General features: G+C 58.4%; 2 protein-coding genes across 8 annotated transcripts in view; one reads left to right on the top strand and one right to left on the bottom strand.

Moving 5' to 3' along the window:
* GSG1L (GSG1 like) overlaps window positions 1–1,299 on the top strand; it is a 174,672-nt gene extending 173,373 nt beyond the window's left edge. For 2 of the 3 annotated variants that reach the window (XM_002926591.4, XM_034670210.1), the window contains one exon: window positions 737–1,299. In XM_002926591.4, the coding sequence (XP_002926637.1) occupies window positions 737–834 (98 nt within the window). In that variant the 3' untranslated portion in view covers window positions 835–1,299. The remainder of the gene's footprint in view (window positions 1–736) is intronic. The other variant, XM_034670209.1, reaches the window with a different exon arrangement.
* A 6,465-nt stretch (window positions 1,300–7,764) lies between these two features.
* The window catches only part of KATNIP (katanin interacting protein), a 183,972-nt gene continuing 168,359 nt past the window's right edge, over window positions 7,765–23,377 (bottom strand). For 4 of the 5 annotated variants that reach the window (XM_034670219.1, XM_034670216.1, XM_034670215.1 and 1 more), the window contains 9 exons: window positions 20,228–20,393; window positions 17,207–17,364; window positions 15,687–15,751; window positions 14,371–14,481; window positions 12,626–12,765; window positions 10,794–10,895; window positions 10,149–10,309; window positions 9,979–10,067; window positions 9,407–9,781 (listed from right to left, as the gene is read on the bottom strand). In XM_034670219.1, the coding sequence (XP_034526110.1) occupies window positions 9,441–9,781; window positions 9,979–10,067; window positions 10,149–10,309; window positions 10,794–10,895; window positions 12,626–12,765; window positions 14,371–14,481; window positions 15,687–15,751; window positions 17,207–17,364; window positions 20,228–20,393 (1,333 nt within the window). In that variant the 3' untranslated portion in view covers window positions 9,407–9,440. The other variant, XM_034670220.1, reaches the window with a different exon arrangement.

The following is a 23,377-nucleotide window of genomic DNA, read 5'->3' on the forward strand; positions in this document are numbered from 1 at the left end:
GGTGGAGTCCCTGCCATGGGCCAGCGAGCTGCTCGGAGTCACTTGGGCACAACCACGCACTCACGCTCGGTCCCTGGGGTCACACAGGGACTGGGGCCAGGAGTTGCGTACTTGTCCTTCTAACCTTCCCCCAGCTCCTTGAACCTGTGGAGACACAGTGTCACTCGGGGAAGCCTGGCGGGGCAGTGGGTGGGTAGGTAGAGAGGTGGTCCGGGCTGGCTGGGGGAGGGGTGGCTGGGGAGCCAGGTGGGCAGGGGAGCGAGAGGGGCAGGACGGTGGAGTGCTGGTGGATGGGTGCACGGTGGGGAGTCAGGGATGTGGCGGCAGGTTGGGAAGTGGGCAGGTGAGGTGGGGGGTGGGCGAGTGGGAGGCTAGGTGGATATTTCTGGCTGCTGGTAGGTGGGGCTGTGGGAGGTCGGCTGCTGGGGTGTTAATGGGTCTGGAGGGGGCTGGGCTGGGTGGTGTGTGGACAGGTGTGGGAGGCGCAAGAGTGGGTTTGGGACTATGGGTGGGAAGAGCGTGTCTGAGTGGGGTGGTGGGCACCCTGGTGGGTGGGGAGTGGATGGCAGTGTTGGTGGGTGTACGTCCGGGTGGGTGGGTGATGGGGACACGGGATGGTGAGCTGGTGAGTGAGGCGGTAGGTAGAGAGCCGGGTGTGGGTTGATAGATGGGTGGGCAGTGGGTGCGTGGATGGAGGAAGGCAGCTGTCCGTACTGACCACCCCGTCTCTTGGCAGGACACCATCCACACATGGGGGATTCCTGGCCCCGGAGCTCTGCCCAGGAGGTACCAGAGCTGAACCGCCAGTGCTGGGTCCTGGGGCACTGGGTGTGACTGAGACCCAGCGTGGCCCCCAGACCTCAGGCTGTCATTGGAACCAGCCCCCCGCCAGAAGATCGCTGGTCTGGTGCCCCTGGAAAGCTGGCCTGTGTGCTGTGAACTCAGCCAGCCTGTGTGGGAGACACAGGCCTGCCCTTCCCACCGCCACCTGGGGCTCAGGGCCCTGGACATGGAGCCGGGGTGGTCTGGGGAAATGCACAGGGCTGCACATGGCGACTTTGGGACAGCAACTGCTGACTCTTGCCACCATCACACGCAGCGCCCTGTCCGGTGCAGCTGGGATGCCATGAAGGACACGGCTGTTGGCCACGGAACGCCGGCCAGGAAGTTCAGGGGGTGTTTGGCGGCACGGAGCCCTGCACGAGGCAGGGGGCAGGTGGGGCTTCCTGGCGCTGGCAGCACAGAGGGGGGCACACAGCAGGCACACAGCAGGGGCACAATAAATGCTTGTTGAACCTGTTTTCTTGCTATGTGTGGAGGCCAGTTGCTCTCTGGGCTGTGGCTGCCCCCCATGGCCCCATCCTGTCGGGTCCTCAAGGAGCCTGAAGGTGAGACAGGCTGAGTGTGCTGGGGTCAGGGCCAGACACTGAGGTGCTGGAAGGATGGAGCCCAGAGTGGAAGCTGGGTCTGGGAGGTCGGGGTCAGGGCAGAGCCAGGCTGGCAGGCTGCCTTGGATTCCAGACGGTGGGCAAGGTAGGTATGGGACAGGCAGGTGGGAAATTTGGGAGACAGGCCCTCAAGCCCAGGCCCTAAGCTGCCCTGACTCCATGGGGACCCTTGACCTTATTTCTGGAGCTACTCTTACATTGAGTCCTGGGGCTTAGGTGCCTGGGGAAACATCCCTATTATAAAGATGAGGGCGCTTAGGGTCCCAGAGATGAAGTAACTTGCCCAAGATCACGGAGCTAGTGAATGGCAGAGATGGGGTCAGAACCAGAACTTAAAGAAGTCTCATCCCTTTTCAGAAGGATTTCTAGAGCTTTCCCCTGAGTAGAGAATGTTCTTCATCCTTCCATAAGTCTGTCCATTATCCATCCTCCATTATCTGCCCATCGTCTATCCATCCATCATCCACCCATCTATCCATCCTCTATCATCCATCCATCTGTCCGTCCGTCTGTCCATCCATCCTCCACTTACCAGGTGTCATCCCTCCTTGTATCAGATGTCTGTCCATCTTCCCTCTGTGCATGACCCAGCCTCATTGTTTAACTCTCCGTGTATCCATCTACCCGATGCCACAGTTCATTGTGCTCCTACTATGTGCCAAGCACTGCTGTAGGATATGGAGCCGTCCAGACGGGTGTCTGTCCTCACAGATGGGTGTGACAGAGAACTAGACAGACGGTTGTTGTACCGTGTGTGACGTGCTTGGTGCGTGGCTCTGGGGCCAGGCAGCCTGGGTTTATACTCCAGTTCCTCCACTTGAGACCTTAGGCAAGTGACCTAACCTCTCTGTGCCTCATCTCCATGGGCGCATGGAGACAATCCTTACACCTACCTCTTAACAGCTGTCCTGAGGGCTAACTGAGCTGCTGGACGTACGGGATTTAGAACAGAGCCTGGCACCCAGTGCTTGTTGGTGTTTGCTCTTGATGGGGAAAGTTGGGGGCTGTGGGACCCCCAAAGGCAGCACCTGCTGGGGGAGGGAGGAGGTGGCGGTGATCAGGAGAGCTCCTTTGGGAAAAAGATACTGAAGCCAAGATGTGAAGGTTGTCTAGATGGCAGGCAAGAGGAGAGGAGGAAGAGAGTCGGAACATTCTAGGAAACTTACAACCGTCTAGACAGCAGGTGTGGAGAGAAGGGAGGGCCGTAAGGGTGAGAAATCCAGCTCAGGCGAGAGAAGGTCGGGGGAGCCAGGCCAGAGGGACGCAAAGCCTCCCTAGNGAGCCAGGCCAGAGGGACGCAAAGACTCCCTAGGAAGCTTGGACTTCATCCTGGGGCCGCCCCGCTGTGCCTTCTAGGAAGATCTCTGCCGCCGTATCCCTCCCAAGCTCAGATGGAGAGAAGTGGGTGGTCTGGTTCACACAGTGGCCGCAGGGATGGGACAACAAGGGCAGATTCAGGAGCTAGTCACGAGGGACAGTCAACAGACTGACGTGGAAGGGAAAGCTGGCAGAGGTTCTAGATTCCAGGCTGGGGCAGGGGCGGGTCCAGGCAGCTTGAGTCTCAGGTGCCCGGGGTCACCCACACGGATCTGTGGGCCCATCATCACACATGCGTTCATTAACCCAGTGATTCATTCATCCATTTTCCAGTCAGTCCGTAAATATTGCGCACCTACTGTGTGGGGCGGGAGATGGGGCTGGGAGGGGGAGTGGGGTCCCCTGACGAAGACCTCGATCGTCAGGACAAGGAGTTTGGGTTCTGGCCCCTGGGCAGGACGTGGGGCTGGGCTCCCCGGGCACCAGGTGTCCTGGGGCTCTTTCTCCTCAGCCGGGGCCCTTCTGTAGTTGGCGGCTGGACCACCCAAGTCCAGGAGATGATTTTCATTGACACGTGGGCAAAATTTTAATCTATTTTAATAGTTGTGTTTATGTAAACGTGTATTAGGAAAAAATGTGTAACGGGCACATTAGTGTCATGATTTCACCGACGCTATCGCTTAGGACGAAACCAAAATAGGCATTTCAGTAAAAAGACAAAGAGCTGGCTTGAAGAAAAATATTCAATAAATTATTGTGCAAGTGGTACGTGGTTGTGGTCTGCGGACGGCTCAGGTAAAGGCCTTTCTTACCCCCTGCACAAGCCCACCCACCCATCCTCCTGTCCCTCCGGGCACCCGTTGGGCAGAGGGGGAGCCCCAGCTGTCTTTCCGTCTCGTGGAGCTGGCAGCAAGAAGGCTGCCCGTTAGGTGAGAGGACGTGCTGCCAGTCAGGCCTGGGCCTGGTCCCAGTGGCTCCCTACTGAGCGTAACTGGGAGGGTGGTCTTCACGCGGGGAGCAACCGCCGTGGTCGGCCTGCCTCTGGGAGGAGGGAAGACCGCCTGGGGTGAAGGCAGGGGGTTCCTGGGTCCCCACGCCCAGCATCCCTGTAGCCATGCTCCCCGGGCTCCCGCACCCACACCGGCCCAGCAAGCCTGAGTTAGCGCTTGGTGCCAAGTGTGTGCCCACAGGCCCCGAGCACACGTTCCCAGGGCAGGAGCTGGTCCTGGACACGCACTGGCCCTGGGATGGCTCACACTGCCTCCTCTCCCCAGGTGCAGGGGCCTTGGGGGCCCGAGCTAAGGGTAATGGGCAGGCCCAGGCCGCAGGAAGTCACGGGGCTGACCTCTGTCTTCGGCTGGTGGCCGTGATGAGCCATCATCCCTGCCGCCCTCACCAAAGCCAGCGTCTCCCGGCCACATGCTTGTCTCCCTCAGGTAATGGAAAGGTCAACTTGACTCATGGGCGTCTGTTCGCCGCAGCCAGGCCTGACTTGACACGCTGGGGACTTGTCACACTTCATCCCCCGGGAGGAAGTAAGGACAGAGGAAAGCCTCAGAGGCTGTGGAGTTCGTTCAAATCCTGAGACCACCACAGACCTGCAGCAGGCCCCATTCGTCCATGAACCATGGGAGCCACCATGGGGAGTCAGGAGGACACGATCTTCACCCTCATGGAGTTCGTATTCCTTCGAGGAGACAGAGACCACTCAAATCATTCAAACAACAAAAGTATCACTTCCAAGCGTGAGAAGTGCTATGTAAGCGAGCCAAGGGAAGGCCTGATTTACACTGGAATGTTGAGGGTGGGTCTCTCAGGAAGGGCCATGAAGCAGGGACTGAAGGAAGCAGCAAGGGAGTATGGGTAGCAGCCACAGGATGTGCAAAGGCCTTGAGGTTGAGAGGACTGTTGTGTGTGGCACTATGCAGGACCCAGTGCTTGGAGCTCAAGGCGAGGGCACAAAGTCTGCTGCTGAGCCTTTGGTCTTCAGGGGTCAGAGCCAGTGGGGTCTGTGGGTGACGGCCTGGAGTGTGGCCTTTGCCTGGAAGGCCACAGGGAACCATGGCCACGAGGGTTTTTAGAGGAGGACACAGCAAGTTCCTCCTGGTTGTGTGGGGGGAAGGCCTGGGAGATGGGGTGCAAGGCAGAGGCAGGATGACCAGAGAGGGGGCTGTAGCAGGTCCTGCTGGGAGATGGTGGGGGCTTAGGCTGCGGGGGCACCAGGGATGGATTTGTCGTCCCAGTGCGGCTCAGGAATGGGTGAAGGCACGGGGGACGCCTGGGCTCAGCTGGCTGTTTTCTGAGGCTCCTGTCTGGGCTTTGATGCTGTACAGATGGGGACATCATGGGCCATTTGGGGCCACGAGGGGAACCAGGGAAAGTGTCATCTGAGTGGATGAATTAGGAAAGCACCTGACCCCAAACCCCAGGAGATGCGGCCCGGGACACACGGCTGGGGGGGGGCTGGAGTTCAGCGCCCCTCACCCCTCACTCCGGGGCTGTGGCCAGCGGACAGATCGCACCACCGCACCAGTGGACGGCCCCGCCGCGGGACTGAGGACAAACTCAGCCCAGCCGGGGACCATCAGTCATGAGGAAAAACCAATCTCCTCTGCGTGGGATTTACTGCCTGGATGGACAGGAAATCCCGGAGTGGGACCTCTGCCCTGTCCCCAACACAGCCCAGCCCGCGACACCCCGGTAATTGCTTTTGGGGCCACATTTCATCCTGGACTGACACTGGCTGAGCCTCTGCCTTATGGGAGACCAGTGGCCAGGCTGACGCTGCCAGGATGGGCTGGGCTGTGGGGGCTGGGGGGGCCCTGGGATTCCAGGGGGAGCGGGAAGGGGCTTCTGTGCAGGAGAAGTTCCACTGCATGACGCCGAGCTGGCGAGCCCCTGCACCAACCCCCTCCCCTCCTTGGACCCTCCTGATCCCCCAGGGAGCGGCCAGGGTGAGTGTGGGTGGCCTGGGGGTGCAGAGGCTGAGACCTCCACCTGTGCTCTAAGGCCAGCGCCCCTTGTGGCCCATTGAGCTCGAGCTAGCGGAGGCTGGGTGGTCGTCCCCAAGGTCAGGAAGGGCAGGTGGAAGGCGGGGCTGGGTTGCTCCGGGCGAGGAGTCCAGCTCAGCCGCAAGCGCACTCTTTCCTTCTGGAAGCCTCTGTGTGCACACCTGGGGCCGGATTGCAGGCACGTGTGCTCGCTCCACCTCAGGCAGGGCTGTGGAGGGGACGCAGGTGAGGGACGCGGGCGGGGCCTGAGGCAGAGGGGCCGTGGGGGCTCTGGCAGCCATGAGTAACGGGGACCAGAGCAGAGAAACAGGGACTTGTCCAGACCCGCACAGCCGGGTCTGAGTGGGCTGAGCCGCCTCATCAGGCCGGGTGGGACCAGGAGCCTCCGAAGGGCATATCCAGGCGGGGGCAGGGGGTAGGTGAGGACACGGCGGCAACAGGCCCGGGCTGGGGCAGCCGCCCCGTCAGAGCGCAGAGACAGCCTTGGCAGGCTTGGGGGACCACCTGGGGCCTTCTGAGGTGGTGGTGCCCCGTGCAGAACTGTCTGGGGACCAAGGAAGACACACACAGAGCAGGTCCTTCCCACTGCCGGACGAGGCGGCGGGTCCCCGGGGGGACAGAGGCCTGAGGGGAGGTTCCTCGGAGCCCTGGCCTGCTCTTCCCATTCGTCAGCTGTGGCCCAGAGTGGAACCCCACGCCGGGTGCTGACCAGCCCCCTGACCCGACAGTTGCAGCTTCGAGGTAATTCTGGCCCAGTGCTGATGTGTGCGGTGGGAAGCAGGACGCCCAGGGCAAGGCCTCTCTTCTCCCACTCCGGCTCGGGGAGGGGGGGGACTGCCACTCCAGCAGGCAAAGGTTCCCGGGCCGACCCCTGCCTTTGTGCCCTAGGGGGTCTGAGGGTCCAGGATTGATCCCCTCCTTCCTCTGACTTCCCAGGGAGGAACCAGCTCTGGGATGTTCGGGAGCCACAGGCTGGGGACTGCAGCCTTCAGGGGGGACCAGGAAGGGAGGAGATGCTGGGGTTCATGCCGAGGCAGGTGGGACCTAGGGTGGAGTCGGGGGGGTGCTATGCAGGACGGGTAACGGGTTTGGTTCACTTGGTGTTTGCTTGGTTAAGTTGAGCCAACACTTACAAGTGAGATTTCACATTAAAAATAGATAAAACACCTGGATTTCTGGCTTCTCTTAAAATCCTTGAAGGTCTGGCATCTCTGGACCATTGTCCCTGAGTTACAGCTGTCTCCAAGAAGGGGCGTGCACTGCTGACCAGGTCCTCCTGGGCCGGCTTTGCTCCCCGATGTCAGACCAGGGCTCTGGCTGGGGGCTGCGAGGCGGATCGCGGCCCGAAGCTGGGATGCGCCACCCGGCCTCCCACCCCACACGGCCTTGCCTGCTCTCTGGCGGCTCCAGGGCTGGCCCGGAGATGCTACAGACGGAGGTCGGGGAGGCTCTCCAACAGCGGGGGCCGGGGGACGCTCCCCTCCGCCTGGGACAGAGGAGGGAGGTGGGGTTTCCAAGGGGCCCTCTTGCGTAGCACCAGTGCAACCACAGGAATCCGGCCTCGGGGGGCTTGGCTTCTAGGATCCACGTAACCCTAAGGGTAACCCGAAGAAAAGACCCAGGGATTCCATGCCGCCTCAGCTCTCCCGAGGTTATCCCGGGATCTGTGCACTAAAGGCTTCCGAAGCTGTGTGTCTTGGGCAAGTTACTCAACCTCTCTGTGCCTCAATTCTCTCATCTGTAAAGGGAGGATCATAATAGTGCCTACCCCATAAGGTTGTGACGTGGATTCCATGAGGTGGCGCGGGACACAAAATAACCACTGTCATCTGCCCATGATCATGCCCCCATTTGCAGGTGGGGAAAGGGAAGCTCTGAGAGGGGACTTGCCCCGCGTCATTCGCCGGCCTCCAGTGAACTCTGACTCCGTTCTTGGAGGCAGCATGGGCTCCCTCTGCCTGACCCCAAATCCAGCACGTGGGACCATATTCTTAATAACATCTTTTATTGATTTTGCAAGAGAAGAAAATAGAAATTTATTTTACAGTTAACGGCTGTGCAGCTTTCTTCCCCTCCTACGTCGCATGGCGCATACAGTTACTATCAACAGCAGCAGAGGTTCTGGGAGCGAGTGTGCGTGGTGGTCTGACCTGTGCCCCCGCCTCGTGTGGGGTCAGGGAGCTGGGCCACCTGTATAGCGGCGGCACTGGCTTTGGTCCCTAAGAGCTGGCTTGATGAGCCCCCCGCTCCCCCCGGGCTGCAGCTCTCCTGGTTGCCACTTCTGGGAGGGGAGCACAGAAGCCGGGGGGCCCTGGATGCTACAGAAATGACGGATCTTCTCCGGGAGAAACAATTCCTTATCTTCACATTGGCCCCACGCTCCAAATGAAAAGTGCATTTGCATGGCTGCTCCATGGAAGCTGCAAAGCTCACGAGGTATTTGCTGGGGCTCTCGGGTACACAGGAACCTACTTCGAGTACTGAGTACCGTGCTGCGGTGGGCTGGGCCGGGCGCCAGGAAAACAACGGATTAATATTTGCAACGAGAAATTACCCACCACTGGGAAACCAATTAGGTCCCTGATCCCAGCTTGTTACATTGATGCAAATAGATACGTTCTGAGCTTCACTCGGCTGGGGGTGCAAGGCACATTTCCAACTCGCGGGGAAGCTGCTGGAAGGGGGGCGGGCTGGGCAACAAGCGCCGCTGACTGCAGGGGCACCTGCGCGGAGGATCGGAGGACCGGGAGGAGCGAGTGGGAGGAGCCCGAGCTCAGACCAGAGGGAGGGGCCGCCCGCCTCCAGATGAAGTTCAAGTGGAAGGGGAGGTGGCCTCGGCCCGAGGGTGGGGTCGTGGGCCTGGTCCTGGGCCTGCCCTGCATCCTGACGTCGGACGGGCCCTGCCGGTCGCGGGGCGGGGGGCTGTGAAGCTGCCCACCGCCCGGGCTACGTGGCCTGGCTGCATGATAGGTGGGCACCGCTCTCTTCCTTTCCTCCGAGAGACACACGCAACGCTGATGGGTCCGTCCTCCAGGCTGGGACGAGGGAAGGGGGTTGGAGCAGTCCTGGCTCAACATTCGGGGGACCAGGGAACAACCCCACCCTCTCAGCCAGCTCCGCCAGCCCCCAGATGAGGCAGGGATGTGGCAGGGAGGGGAGTTGTTGGCACCTCCGCTTGGGCCTCCCCCTGCTCCCCCTCATGTTGGGGCTGGTGTCTGAGGCACCCCCCCACCCCGGCCTTGGGCAGCCACGCTGTGCAGGGAGGGCAGGTCCCCCCGGGGCACCCCAGCGTCCTGGCCTGAGGCGGCCCAGCGTTTGCAGGTGTGGGTGCATTCGACCCTGCTGGGCTGGAGCCTGCGGGAGGCACCAAGCCGGCTGTCCCGGGAGGGTGCCCCGGAGCCGAGGAGCAGAGGGAGGCCCAGCCACATGAGTCCCCTCTCGTTCTTCCAGCCCCCAGAGTCCAGGCTGCCACGGCTCAGGACCGGGGGCGGGCGACACAGGCACCAGGAGTGGGGGGGTGACAAAGGCCCTGCTGGCTGGGGGACCAGCTCTCCCTCCTCCGCGGTCAGCACCGCCACCGTCGCACTGTCTCTTTCTCGCTTATGCACGTTTTGGGGCGTAAGGCTGTCAAGGGAGAGTACAGAGAGGAGGGCGTTACCCAGCTTCAGTCCCCGAGGGCAGCCCCACACGCGGGGTTGGGGGTGAGGAGTCCACAGCTCCCCGGCAGCCTCCAAGCTTGGCACCCAGGCACGCTGATCTGTCGCCCCCCCCGCCGGCCCCCACAGCAAGCTCTGCCACGCTGTTCCCTCTGCCTGGCCGACTCCCCGCATGTCTTAGGGTGCAGCTCAAACACCACCTCCTCTGGGAAGCCCTCGGCCCAGGCATCCTCCCTGGTTTCCCACGGTCCAGGGCAACCCCTTCCATATAGTCCGTCTGTCCTTATTGGCCTTTTCCGCTTGCACCCCAAAGCTGGGCTCCCAGGAGGCCACACCGAGCTCCAAGTGCCTATGGGAAGGGGACTGCACGTTGCTCCCGGGGTTCTGCCCCCACAGGCCCTCCTCAGCCCCCTACAGCCTCCTGGGGAGAGAAGAGGGGTCCGAGGGGCAGGCAGGAGTGGGCGTGGGTGCGGGACCCTGCCAGCTCCCTGTCTACGCAGCCTGGAGTCCCGTGGGCGACACTCTGGGCAGAGCCGCGAAACTGACCTGGGTCAACCACACTCTGTTTCCTTCTCGAGCTGGTGATGAGCTGGTTTTCATCCATCATCTGGACGTCCTGATCCTCCGCCTGATTGCTGGGGGAGGGGAGACAGAAGGTTCGACCTGGCCGTCTGTCCTCGTTAGGGCCCACAGGCGAGACCGCAGGCTGGGCGTACCTGATGGTGGTGTGTCGCTCCTGGCGGCAGATGTCCGTGTCCTCGGTGAAGAGGATGGTGTGGTAGGGCACCGTGGGCTCGCATGTGGGCAGGATGCCCCCCACCAGGTGGCCCACCATCGCCAGGATCCCGTTGTACACAAGCAAGTCGTCCACCAGGAGCTGGCAGGCAGAGAGGAGGGGCCGCACCGTGAGGCCGAAGGTCCCCCCCCCCACCACCACCGCCGCGGCCTTGGGCCAAGCGAGTTACTGCCCTGAGCCTGGCCGGCTAGCCCAGCCTGCATCAGGGGCTCAGGCCCTCCCACCCATCATCGACCATCGGGGAGGGATTGGCCCCCAGGCCCCCGGTCTCCCTGCCCCAGGGTCACCTCCCTGAGGGAAGAACTCCCGAGACCCGTGTGATTCGGAAAGAAAAGAGGAAAGAAAAGCTACTTTCTGGTTTTCAGGGTGATGATTCAGATCACTGGGGACAGGTTTGGGATTCACAGGGGGATGCCGAATTTCCCTGCCTCCGGGAGGCAGGCACTTGTGTCTAAGGTGGCACCAGAGAGAAGTAAATCAAACCGCGACAAATGGTAATTGCCAGCAGCCTAATTACCAACGAGGAGCATAATTATCGCGGGAAGCCCAGCTGATAAGTACTCACGCCGAACTCTTTCACCCCGCGATGGGGCGTCTTTGCATAATTCCACAGTTTGATCATGGACACGGTAGTGGGCAGATCGAAAATCACATAAACCCGGTTCACCTGTCAGAGACGAGCACTCATTCAAACAGGCCTGTTTGGAAACAGAGGCGCCGGGCGGGGCGGGGGCAGGGGAGAGCCCGGTGGGTGCTGGAGGCAGCGCCCAGGCTGCTGCGGGCCCCAGAGCGTGGGGTTCCCGCTGCCATCCGTCTCCTGGAAGCCCATCTTGAGTCCGGTCACGTGCAGCTGCGTTGGCAGCAAACCGCGGACTGGCTCTGGGAGGGCCTGTTGTCTTGGGCCCAGCGTGGCCCTCATTTAAATACCCGCAGAGAACTGGGTGCGCCTGTCCCTCTCCCCCAGGTCCAGCCAGACACACAGCGCGGGGCTTCCCCGGGGCCAAAGGGGCAGGCCACCGGCAGCAGAGTCAGGGAGCACTGTCCTCCCCCACCCCCGGGCGCTGAGCACCGCCTTGACCCTTGACCCCTATCTGTCCTTTCACCAGTCGTAAATGAGAAGCACAGCAGACAGGCCCCTAAGGCGCTGCTGGGTAATTTCCAGCCTGTGCCTTTGAACCTCTGCAGGGGGAGTGGGGAGCGGGTTGCCCAGCTCAGTGGCAGAATCAGCTAGTAAAGTCAAACCTGGCGGACTCCCCCCATGCCCCCCCAACAAAGACTCTTCCACATTAGGGGACCCCTTGCAAGACAGAATAAAGCAATGAGCATTCAGTGTCAGCCCCAGGTCGCAGGCTCAGCTCTGTCCCCGGGCCCCGGTCTCAGCCGGCAGCCCCCCCTCATGAAGGCCTCGGAGGCTGTCGGGGGTTGCAGGGGTGGGGTACTGCTAGGGGAGGGTCAGCCTTCCGGCTGTGCTGTGGAAATAGTAATGGTCCTCAAGCTCGGCCGCCCACGGGGCTCAAGCAGATACAGCGTTTGAGTCCAGCTGGGAGACGGACGGCTGCAGAAAGCGCCTCGCACCGAAAGAGGCCGATGAACACCTGCTGGCCAAGCTCAAGATGGCAGTGGGCAGGTGGGGCCCGGTCTCAGGGCTGAGAGACCTCCGTGTTTCTCCTTTGCAGGGGTGGGGCTGGCGCTCAGGGGCGAGGATGGACACTCGGGTTCGGGGGGGGAGACACTGCGGAAAAATAGCTGCTGATGCTGCCCTTTCTGTGTTTCGAGAGGAAAACACACCTCCTTGTCCTCCTGCCCAGTCACACGGAGGGAAAGGGGACACTTCGGCGGTCCCACGCATGCACTAGGCCGGCTGCACTCCTCCGCCCAGGCGTCTGGCTGGCACGGGGCTAGAACCACCTGTTGCCACCCGGCCTGTCTCCTCTCTCTCGACCAACATCGCCAGGCCCCGGGGGCATGACGGCCCACCCCTACATCCTTAAATGACAAGCAGGAGGGTCTGAGATCTGAGAAACCGAGTCAGCTAAAGAGCTGACAGGCAGATCTGGGGCCAGAGAGAGCGCCGGGTTGGGTCCCTCCCCGGTGACCTCAAGGAGCAGGTGGCACAGGGGACGTGGCCAGGGGACGGGGCTGCCCGCGGGGACCGACGGGCGCCTGCCGCATGGGGGCTCCAGAGTCCCATGTGGGACCTTGTCTCTCCAGGGCCCCTTGCAGTAACCACCCCAAGTGCAAAGGGAATGAACCGCGGGCCCCAACGGGTGCTCGGCAGACGTGTCAGCGAAGACCTGTGCCTTCCTGACGGCCCGCGGGCATTTTGATTCCTTAACTTGGCCTGGAAGAAAGACGTGTCACCAAGACCAAGGACACAGAGTCCCCCCATGAACCCACCAGGCCAGGCAGGATGGGGGCCAGCCACATGTGCCTGCCGTCGCTTGTGTCATTCACTTGGTCGATGAGCTTGTCAGGAGTCCGCACGTCCCCGCACACGCCCTCCAGGGAGTTCACGCTGTCGGGGAAGGCAGCAATATCTGGGGAGCCTCTAAGCACTATAACCCACGGCAGCGTGCTCGGCGCCGTGCGCCAGTCTCCTCACACTCACGGCACGGCTCAGGGGACGCGCGGCTGGCGGGCAGAACGGCCGTCTGCTGCTCGGGGCAGCCGGCAAAGTGACGGCCAGATGAGACATTCTGGGGAAAACGAGCACCGAGGCCGGTGGGGGGTGTGTGGCGGGGTGGCCAGCGTCAGGGACAGGGGAGGCGGCCAGGCAGACAGCCGGCTGGAAAAACAGCAGTCTCACGGGACTGCTGGAGGCAGGAACAAAATGTGTGGCTGGCACTCTGGGGAGTGGAGGGCAAACTTCGAAGGTTTTTTTGTTGTTGTTGTTGTTTTGGCAAAGGGGCTGAGGGATGGTTGGATATGGCCTTGGCATGGGGGACCAGCCTGAGACGGGACGCCCTGGGGGAGCCTAACCCGGCGATGGCTACTCGAGGGCTAGACATTATTGTGGATCTGGACCAACCAGTTCCAGCTCCGGCTCTGCCTGCCGACCTGTGAGGTCTGGGGCAAGTCACAGAGCATCTCAGGACCTGCTTCCTCATCTGTAAAATGGGATAAAAACCTCCACGTCCCAGAATGGATGGGAGCAGGCTCGGTAAAATCAAACGAGCCTTCTACCTCCAAGAAGTCACGAATAACCATGGAAACCACCAGGAATCATTTACCCCAGGCCAGGAGGATGGTGTCCCCTGGGGCAGGCAGAAAAGGAACCAACTGGAACCCAGGGACCACAGGGCAAGGGTCAGCAGTTGGAGCATGGTCTCCAGAGCCAGACTCCCAGCCCCACACTCACATGCTGTGTGACCTTGGGCAAGTTACTTAACCTCTCTGTCTCAGTTTCTCATGTGTAAAATGGGGATAATAGCACTCACTGCACAAGATGGTTATGAGGGCCAAGGAGGTACCACGGGACAAGCCCTCACAGAGTGAGTCCTCAGTAAATACTGGCGATTTGTTTTGGGGGCCTGTTAGGAGACAGTAAGGACATGTTTGGGGAAAAGGGCAGTGGCTACTCAGGTCCAGCCATCATCGCTGTGTGTGACTACTACTAATTTCTCAAGAGTAGTTGAAGATGGAGGTTTTCACGTGAAACCCTGATTTTTAAAAAAATATCAGTGACTAATCTAAAATATTTAAAAACTCAGTGGGGCTAGCAGTTTGCAAGTTCTGGTGTGAGCATTCCATGAACAAACGGGTCCACGGTCAATAACTTCAGGACACACTGGGTTGAATACAGTGCCACAGGCGGCTCTCTCTGCAGGCTTTGCCAGAGCCTTTAGAACTCCCAAGTCCCTGTGGTTCTCCAGGAGGGGGTGCAGCTGGTACCCTCCCCCAAATCTCCGGGCCACAGGCCTGTCTGTCTTGGGGGATTCCTGCTATGGATGCCTTGGCAGGGGTGGCTGGGAGCTGCTCCCTGCTCTGCCCACCCTCCAAGGGTCAGCATCTGACCCTCAGCAGAGCCCACTGGCATTTTTAGTCCTGGTCTGGCTCCTACAGGGACATTTCCTCTCCTCCCCCTCGAACCTCCCATGCTCCCTTCCATCGCAGGGGAGTCCCCTTCAGCCTCGAAAGGATACTGTTTTCTGACAGAGGGATCTTTTCTCCCCGCTCGTCATAGAGCTCCAGGCCTGTGAGACCGATGTAATAGGGGTCACCCCAGCTGGTCAGGAGCTGCAACTGGAAAATGACTAGGAGACGTTATTAAGGAAAAACAGGCTTAATTTTCTGAGAACAAAGCAAAACGGTGACAAAGATAATATAGGGCTACACTTTGGGGGGCTTCTATAGATGAATAAAAGGAAAAAAATCACTTTTTTTCTGAGACTGAAGCCCATCAAAATATACGTGGCATCAAATTGTCTTGAATTTAAACTGCGTATGTGTGTGTTTTAAGAATTAAAAACTGTCCCTCAAGCCGGGGAGACAGGAGGACAGGAGGGAGCTGGCAGGACGAGAACCATTTAGGCCACAAACTCATTGTGTGCTGGCACTGAACGAAGAGACCAGGACTCAAACTGTCCCCCGCCTCAGTTTCCCTGGTTGTAAAATGACAAGAACAAAGTGCCCGTTCCCTCCTCCTCCATCCATTTTAAGTGTGCAGGGTCTGGGGGGTGTTAAGGGGGGAAATACATGAGCTTTGGAGCCCCAGGAGGGATGGGCTGTGGCCACGTGAGCTGCCACTGCCGACCGCGTCCCACAGTCCTCAGCCCTGTCCCCCACCAGCTCCCAGCATTCCAGGGCCCGGCAGGGCAGGAAAGGCAGCTTCTGGGCAATATCCTAGCCACGGGCAGTCCATCCAGAAGACCAGGCTACTGAGAGAGCCAGGCTCGTGTTCACTCACCTGCCCAGCCCCTTCCCAGCTCTGTGGCCTTGGGCAGGTCCTTAGCCTCTCTGGGCCTCCGTGTTCTTAGCTGTGAAATGGGGATGCTCGCAGCACCACCAACCCAGGCTGTGGTAAGGACTGAGTTAATAACCCGCTGTGACAGCAGCAGGCCCAGGGAAGGATCCAGCAAACTGGGGCTATCCTTACTTCATAATGTTCACCTCCTTCCTGACTGGTTCCAAGGACAGCCCCCAGTTCAGTCCCTGGGGAGAGTTCCAGCTTCTCTGGACCCTCCTGGCTGGAGTCCTGGGTGCTGCCTCCTGAAAACTCAGCCGGCCAGCGGGCGGGGTCTGTAACTGTCACCGCCCCCGCCCCCAGCAGCACGCAGTGAGCTCCAGGCCCCAGAAGCCTCCCATCCTCCCCTGGGTTTCCCCGCGCGGCACCCCAGCTCCTCAGCCGTGGCCTGCCTGGAACCCCAACACTGCCACGAGGACCGAGCCCTCTCCTGAGGTTCCGGGCGGGCGCGGCCCCTCAGGGCCCGAGATGCGCACACAGGTGGGAGGAGGATACAGCCGCAAGGCATCAGGGGCGCCTCGTAGTCCATGGTCGCCCGCTCCAGGCTTTGCGTGTCGAGCCTAAAAAGACACAAAACAGCACCAGGAAACAGAAGATCGCGACGACCCTGACGGCTGGTCAGTTACGCCCCAGGCGGCAGACTTCGAAGACGTGGCCGAGTGCGAGCGGGTCCCCGGCAGCGGGGACGGACCAATGAAGTGTGTGCCCGCTGCGGAGTCCCGTCTCAATGCGGGAGACTCGGGCACCTCGGGCTCGTCTATGTGGACTCTTCTTGCCTCAAAACAACCCCGGGAGGTGGGTACCGTTATAGCCTGGGCTTGCGGGTGAGGAAATGGGCGCGGAGAAGCGCAGTCACTTGCTGAAGGCCACACAGCTGGCAGGGGGCAGAACTGGGATGTGATCTGAGGCTCTGGGTTCTGGGAGTCCGCTCTTAACCACCCGGCACTCCTGCCCTCTATGAACAAGGCAGGTCCGCGCTGTGCCAACAACTGAGCGAGATCCATGCCGGAGTGATGGAAGGGAGGGAGGCAGCCACATAAAGAATCAGAACCGAACCTTCCAAGCAGAGGAGCGGCCAGAGCAAAGGCCCTGTGGTGGGAAAGCACCAGAGGGGCTGGAGTGTGAGGCAGGATGGGAGGCTGGAAGGTGGGGTGTACCCTGTGGGCTTTGGCTTTGTGATCCTGAGCAAGTGGCTTCAATAGCGGGGGCCTCAGTGCTCACATCTGTAAAATGGGCGTAATAACCCCTTCTTCAAAGGGTGCCTGGAAGGATTCCCTGAAGGATGAATACAAAGCATCCGAACAGATCCGGCCGTTGGGAGGAAGGGTTCTCTTCCCCTGCACACTCCTCCCCTGGGAACCTCTCCCCCTGGTCCACGGACCAGTACCCACCAAGCCTTGGTGGTTTTCTTCAATTTCAAGGGCAATGTTATAATTAAGTGGCTGTTTCCAATGACCAGCCCAGGAAGTGATCCAAGCCACACAGTGGAGGGAAACTCATTTTGTTTTGTGAGCTTGGCCTCTGGCGATTGGACATGGAGGGGGGTGTTTGAATGAGTAAGTGAACGTGGCATTTACAAATTGTTATAAACTTAATGCAGCTGAGACGGGGCCAAGAACTACCAGCGCACCCATGAAATGTGAGGCTCTCATTTCCTCTTTGAATCTTTCTAAACCAGCAACCCGGGAACAAGAGAGAGAAGGCCCTTCCCCGAACTGGCCGGCGAGCATTTCTGGAACGGAGGCAGGCTGGAGCCTCTTTTCCCAGCAGGCAGTGCAACGAAGCATTAAAGCAACTGAAGCATTCCCGACTGTGGGGAACCCAAACGTCCCGAGACAAGGCGGGCACATCCCACGGGCTTCCGCGGAGCTCGGCAGAGCTTTAGAAAACCGCCGAGTTGAAAAGCGACGCGTTTGATCATCATTTCAAAACCTTTAGGTAGCGACTTCAGGGCGACACGTGAAGCCAGCGGCCGAGGACGGGGAGGGGACGTTCCCAGGGCTGCTCGCGCTCACCTCCGGGCCGGCTGGGGCAGCTGGCGAGACTGGAGGTAGTCCACAAAGAGAATTTCTTGAGCGAAATCAAAGTGGCAGTTGCCCGGCCCCTTCCGGATGAGGAAGCCCTCTGGAGGGGAGACACACAGGCCGTCCAGGCAGATGTGGACGATTTTGGCCTAGCAAACAAAAGGAGAGATGCGTCTGAAGAAAGGGAGCCAGCAGCGTGCAGGCGGGCGGCGTGCGCCGACGGGGCTGGCGCTGATGCTGGCCGTGGCCGAGCGGGACGGGGTGCCCTCACGGAGCCCCCAGGCTGAGACGTCGCTTGGTCTGGCTTTTCTCGCAGACCAGGACCACCTAGCCAGGTCCCCTTTCTGGTGCCATCTGAACCCCGTGCCAGGCGCTGTGCTGCACGCTGGGTGGATAGCAGGGGACCAGGCAGGTGCGGCCCCTGCCATAGTGGCCCCCAAGTTTCAGGGCTGGCACCTGACTTAGCCCAGTGCCCCCCCCCGCCACCTGACCGGCCGCAGTAGCCTGAGGTGGTACAATGTGGTAAGCGCCTTTCTGATCTTCCTCCTCACAGCCCCGAGCTTGTCCTTATAGGACAGGTCATCCCTAGCAGCGTCCTTGGCAGTGTCTGGGTCTCCCTCCGCGGCAGACACCCTGGCCAGGCCATCTCGATCTGCCCCAGGGCCTGGTGCACCGTGGGCGCTTACCAAGAGCTTGCCGAATGGGTTCGGTTTGGGCCAACATGTTCCCCTGGCCTGGGACAGATTTCACCAGCCAGAGGCCAGGATCTACCAGTAAATCTCAAAGCCTGAATGGCAGGGTCTGGAGTGGCTCAGCTCTGCTTCCCTTCGGCAGGGGGGTGGTGGGTGAGCAGAGAGGGGCAGTAGGCCAGCACTCTCTCTCTGACTACGCATGTTGGAATTGGGACTCCCGAAATCTTCTTGGTAGATTTTCACCTCTGGGACACGCAGAGGGGCTCCCTCCATGCAGAGAGGGCCCTGCCCGGGGTCCCACTGGTAACTAACGTGCCTCCGTGACCCTTTGCTCTTTCAGCATTTTGGGAGCCCCCTCATGGCAGCCGATCACAGGGCACATAAGCCTGAAAACTGTAGGGTAAATGGCTTCAGGCATGGCTGGATATGGGGACCCAAAGGCTGTCCCTATATCTCCCCACTTGGCTTTGCTCAAGGCGGATTCACACCCTGGCCCAAGGGCTGGACCTGGACAAACAGAACTGTCACCCACTTGTCATACAACCGGACCAGGGACGTGGAACCGGACCAGTACAATCAGCCTGACCCCGGCGGTTCTGCTGGCTCGCCTCGAAAGAGGAGGTCCTTCTTCAGCTGGGCTGGAGCTAGCCGGAACCTGGCCGCAGAGCAGAGGCCCAGGAAGGCCCCCAACCAGGGCTACCCCGTCTGGTAACTAACCTCTGGTTAGTCCCTTGGACAGAGCTTCTATTATCACCCATCTTACAGCCACAGAAACTGGGAGTTCAGAGACACTAAGCAATTTGCCCAAGGACACACTGCAGGGATCTGAAGGCCACTCCAGCGTGTAGGGCCCAGCTCTAAACACTAGTCAGGGGCCCGTCACCAGGGCGCCCAGAGGGCCCTAGGGGACACAGGCACCCGAGGCATTTTCCTGGGGAGGTGCAAAGATTCCATCACCTGCAGTCTGGGATCCCCCCTCCCAGGCTCTGCCCATCTCCCCACCTCCTTCATCCCACGGTGGCCACTTGTCACCTGCGCCGATGCGGACGGCGGCCAGGCCTGTGAGGCAGGGGCTCTGGGTCCAACATTTCCAGGCAGCCAATCCAGGTCACGGAGCCTTCGCTGGAAGGACTGATTCACTCAAGGGAATGTAAATGCCCCGAGGCAGGAGTTGAGCCGGAAGAATGTTTTCTTAACGCCAATATATCTGCCTTTTTAAATGAACTGAGAGCAGACTTGAGGAGACGCCCGCGCAGCCCGGGAGGGTCTGTATGGTCCTGGGGGCTGTCGCTCAAGAAGGTGAGCGCCTGGGGGCCGCTGACTCCTCGCGGGCAAGCCCCCACGGTTCTGCAGGCCCCACGCGGCTCACGGGAGAAACTCCGGGGCACCTGCGTGGTGGGGAGCCACACCCGGGGCTCCCGGGACCCAAGGCCGAGGCCTGGCTTTGTCTACGTCTGTGTGGCAGAGGCTGACGACCACCTTCCCAAGGCGGTATCATCCTCTTCCTCCTCCCTTTACAGATGGGGAAACGGAGGCCTGGGGAAAGCAGGCCACTCGCCAAAGGTCACACAGATGGTGGGGGTTGGAGCAGGGATTCAGACCAGGGCCTTGTGACTTGAGGGCCCTAAAGACATTGCTATATCTTAGCTGACATTATCACCATCACTTCTGTGTTGTGGGGGGAGGGGACGAACCTATCACAGTCCGTAGTCACATCAAGCGCCCATGCAAAGGGCACTTCTGGTCTTCTCTTTCCACGGTGCAGCAGAGGCCCGGCTTTGTCGAACCCAGCAGTGGAAGAATATACATAGAATTGGAGTGTGGGCACCGAGCCCAGCAGATGACCACTGGGGCTCTCGCTGTGTGACCTCGGGACGAGTGAATGTACTGTTCTGAACCCCAGTTTTTAATACCCTGAGAGATGGGGGTAATAACACCTGTCTCCCAGAGGCTGGGGCGAGGGTCCCCTGAAATGAATGGGTGCAGAGCCCACAGCTCAGGGCCTGGCCCCCAAAGCGCTCAATGAACAACAGGGTCCCAATCCACCACTACGGTTGGGGGCTGGGCCTGCTGAGGACCCCTGATCCCCAGAAGAAACAAAGCGCTTCCGTGTCCGAAGTCTGCCCTGGGCTCTTCAGCCCACATTTGCTGTTTGCAGTAGAAGCAAACAGCAGTGTGCCCTCTCCCCGGCTGTAACCCCCCAGCTCCATTTGGAAAGTTCTGGAAGATTTATGCTCCTCTCTGGCAGCCACGCCAGCCATTCATCAAGGCGCCGTTTCCCTGACAGTGGACTGAGTGCGGCTGCTATTCCCCAGCTTACCCCGCGATAGGTGTCCTCGGGAGATTTATTGTAGTTCCAGAAGCGCAGGCCTGCGATGCTTTCGGCTTTGTCGAAGCGGATCGTGACCATGTGGTCCAGGCCAGGCGAGAAAGGGATCAGCCACATGTGCTCATCTTCCATGGTGATGTTGGCTCCATCGATTAACCTGCAAATAGTGGGGAGGCAGCGGTGAGGTGGGGCTTGGCCACGACCTGTGGGAGAAATCAGAGCAAGGGGTCTACATTATGGCCCCCGGCACCCTGCCTGGCGCGGGCCTGGCCGCATTGGGCTTGTTAAGGGGAGGTGGGACTCCTTACAACCACTGTGAGGGGTCACGTCTCATCTGTAAAATCAGACAAAATAAAGAAACTGGAAAATATAACAGTCTGTGCTGTTAAAGGTGCAGTGAAGCGATCATCAAGGTTTAAAATAACGGGGGGACATGTGTCACCTTTCAGGACCCTTTAAGCCGAGGATCCCATTTCTGGAATTGTTTTCCTCTAGAGAAAATTTGTTCAACTTGTGGGAAAGGCTTTCTGCATGAAGATACTCATTATAGTGTTGTTTATTTATATCAGCAAAAAAGGGGAAAAAACCGAACCAAAAAAACCCCAAGTGTCTCAAAATACAAAGGGCCAAGTAAGAGAGGACAGGGGCCAGGAGAGCCTATGCAGAAGAGAAAAACACATTTGTGTCAGAGGGGATGGGAGGTGGATGCTTTTCTCTACTTTCTACAAAATGCTGTATTGGCTCTATGGGAAAGAATTCGATTCCTTCTTTCTGGTGCCTGGTGACAGAGATGCTAAGGCACTAGGGTGAACTTGGCAGCTCTTGGTGTGGGGAAAACACAAGAAGGGGGAGGTGTGTCTGTGGGAGCTGGTCTGGCCCATAACCATGCAGCCTGGATAGCCCAGGGAAGCCCCCTACCCTTAGGGGGAAGCCCCTAGCACCCTTGTGTTCTCAGCTGGTGTTCTGAATGAACTCGTCACCTCGCCTGCATTGCATTCCTATCCTGGCCAGTTTCTGTTTCTCCTGCTCCAAACGTCTTGCCTCATCCTTCTCAACTTGGCCTGTGTTTATCACAAAGACCATCCTGCCACTGACTCCCCTGGACTGCCCAGCATACAGGAACAGGGGCCCAGCTCTCAGTCTCTTGGGTAACCCTCCCCTCCACCTCCTGATTTCCTGGTGACTTTGAGGCTGCTGAGCTAGGAGAAATTCCTAGATTTAAAAATAAACTTTATTTTTTCCTTTTACATCTTAAAGTTCTGGATTTGGAATAAATCTTACAATCTAAGTGTTCATCCAAGGAGGTAATGTTTCTTTTTTTCTCTAAAAGGCTGTTATTAAATTGATGGATGGTGTGTCTTACAATTGCTGGCATCTTAAAACTGAGGAAATTCAGCAATTTAAAACGGAGGTGTTTGTGGAATTAGGTTGACTACAGAACCTTCCATTTCCTTCCAAAAGCAATTACTTCTGTGTCCTAGACATGGGGCTGCCTCCATAGAAAACTGCTACCCAATTCTGAAAGTAGGGAGAGTTGTTGAAGAGTTTATAGTTGATGGTGAAGGGATGTCCCCACGGACACCCTTAAGAATATCTACATGATATTTCCCAGCTCTGTCCACAGAAAATCCTAGAAACTGTGACCAACCCAGTAGAAATGAGCATCTCTAGTGGCTAGATTATGGTCTCTAAATACCATCTCCCACTAGAAGGAACCAAGGCTTCTTGGGAAAAATGGCTGATTCCACATCTGCGACAAGAAATACACAAGGGAAGCCTGGAATATCTTGTGACATCAGAAAACAGGAAAGCTGTCCCAGACTACCATTTTAAAAAAGGATCCAGAGGCTGTCAGTATCTAAGAGCATCAATAAGATAAAAACTGCAATATATTGAAACCCTCCAAAGAGTCTGTTTGAAACCATGATTTAGGATAGTCAAACACAAACGTTTTAACGTTAGAGAAACAATTTTTTATTTTCCAAACTGAAAAATAAATGAAAAGAACCAAGCATTCAGACTGCCTTTCCTATTTGCATTGTATCACAGAGTTACCAAATAATTGAAGAAAAATTTCTCTTTATTGATGAAAAAAAGAATGATAGGATCAGTGCATCACCATCTTGCAAGCAAGCAGCTCTGGCCACCAAGCACTGATGGCCAACGTCACAAAAAGCTTCACCACCAGACACTCTATATGTCCTGAAGGGAATTCACGGTGACATCCACACCCCCAGGTCATGTCCAGCCTCAGTGTGATCAGGCATCTAGACGCAATGAACAATTTACAAGACATACGGGGGCCTGAGGAACAGGTTAAACAATACCATGGAGATGCGACTCTATACAGCAAACAAGCCTTTCTTCAACAGATCATTTGTTAAGAAAAAAATGAAAAAGGATGGAAGGGAATCTAGAGATTATAAGAAGCTTAAGAGACATATCAAAGAATCACAACATATGGACCTTATGTGGACCTCAAACTAACAAATCACAACGTATGGACTTTATCTGGATCTCAATTCAAGAAACAAACTTAAAAAACGAAGGTGAGAAGACTTTCAGGGAAATAGGAACATGCTGGATGTCTACTAATCTAGGGAATCACCGTTAATTTTTTGGGGTGTAACAATAGTACTGAGATTCTTTTTTAAGTCCTTACTGTTCTTTTTAAAGTTCTTTTTAAAGTCCTTACTGTTTAGAGGTACATATAGAAATGTTCAGAGATGGAGTGCTGTCAGGCCTGGGAGTTGCTGTGATCACGTAATCCGGGCAGAGGGGTTTGGTAAGTGGGTGGGTGTGGATGAAGAAGTAGGGCTGGCCGTTGCTGATCACTTTTGCAGTGGGAGCTGGGTCCACAGACTCCAAGCCTAAGTATGTGCGTGATGTGCCAAGATGCGGAGTGCTGAGTGGTTCATGAGCAGACACGGACAGAAGGCGTGAGGGCCACGGTTAAGGGGCCCCTGATGGGAAAGCAGGGAGGAGTCTACCATTGACCGCAGGTGCTCTGGGCCGGGCAGGGGGTGCAGATGTGGTGTGGTGAGCCCCTCCCCGCCCTCCAGCCAGGGGATTTATTGTCCCCCTTCTACTGAAAAGGCAAGTGAGGCAGGGGGAGACAGTGGAGGTCAGTGGTTAGGTGCA

Source organism: Ailuropoda melanoleuca, chromosome 10, assembly GCF_002007445.2.
Source record: "Ailuropoda melanoleuca isolate Jingjing chromosome 10, ASM200744v2, whole genome shotgun sequence".
Taxonomy (NCBI): Eukaryota; Metazoa; Chordata; class Mammalia; order Carnivora; family Ursidae; genus Ailuropoda; species Ailuropoda melanoleuca.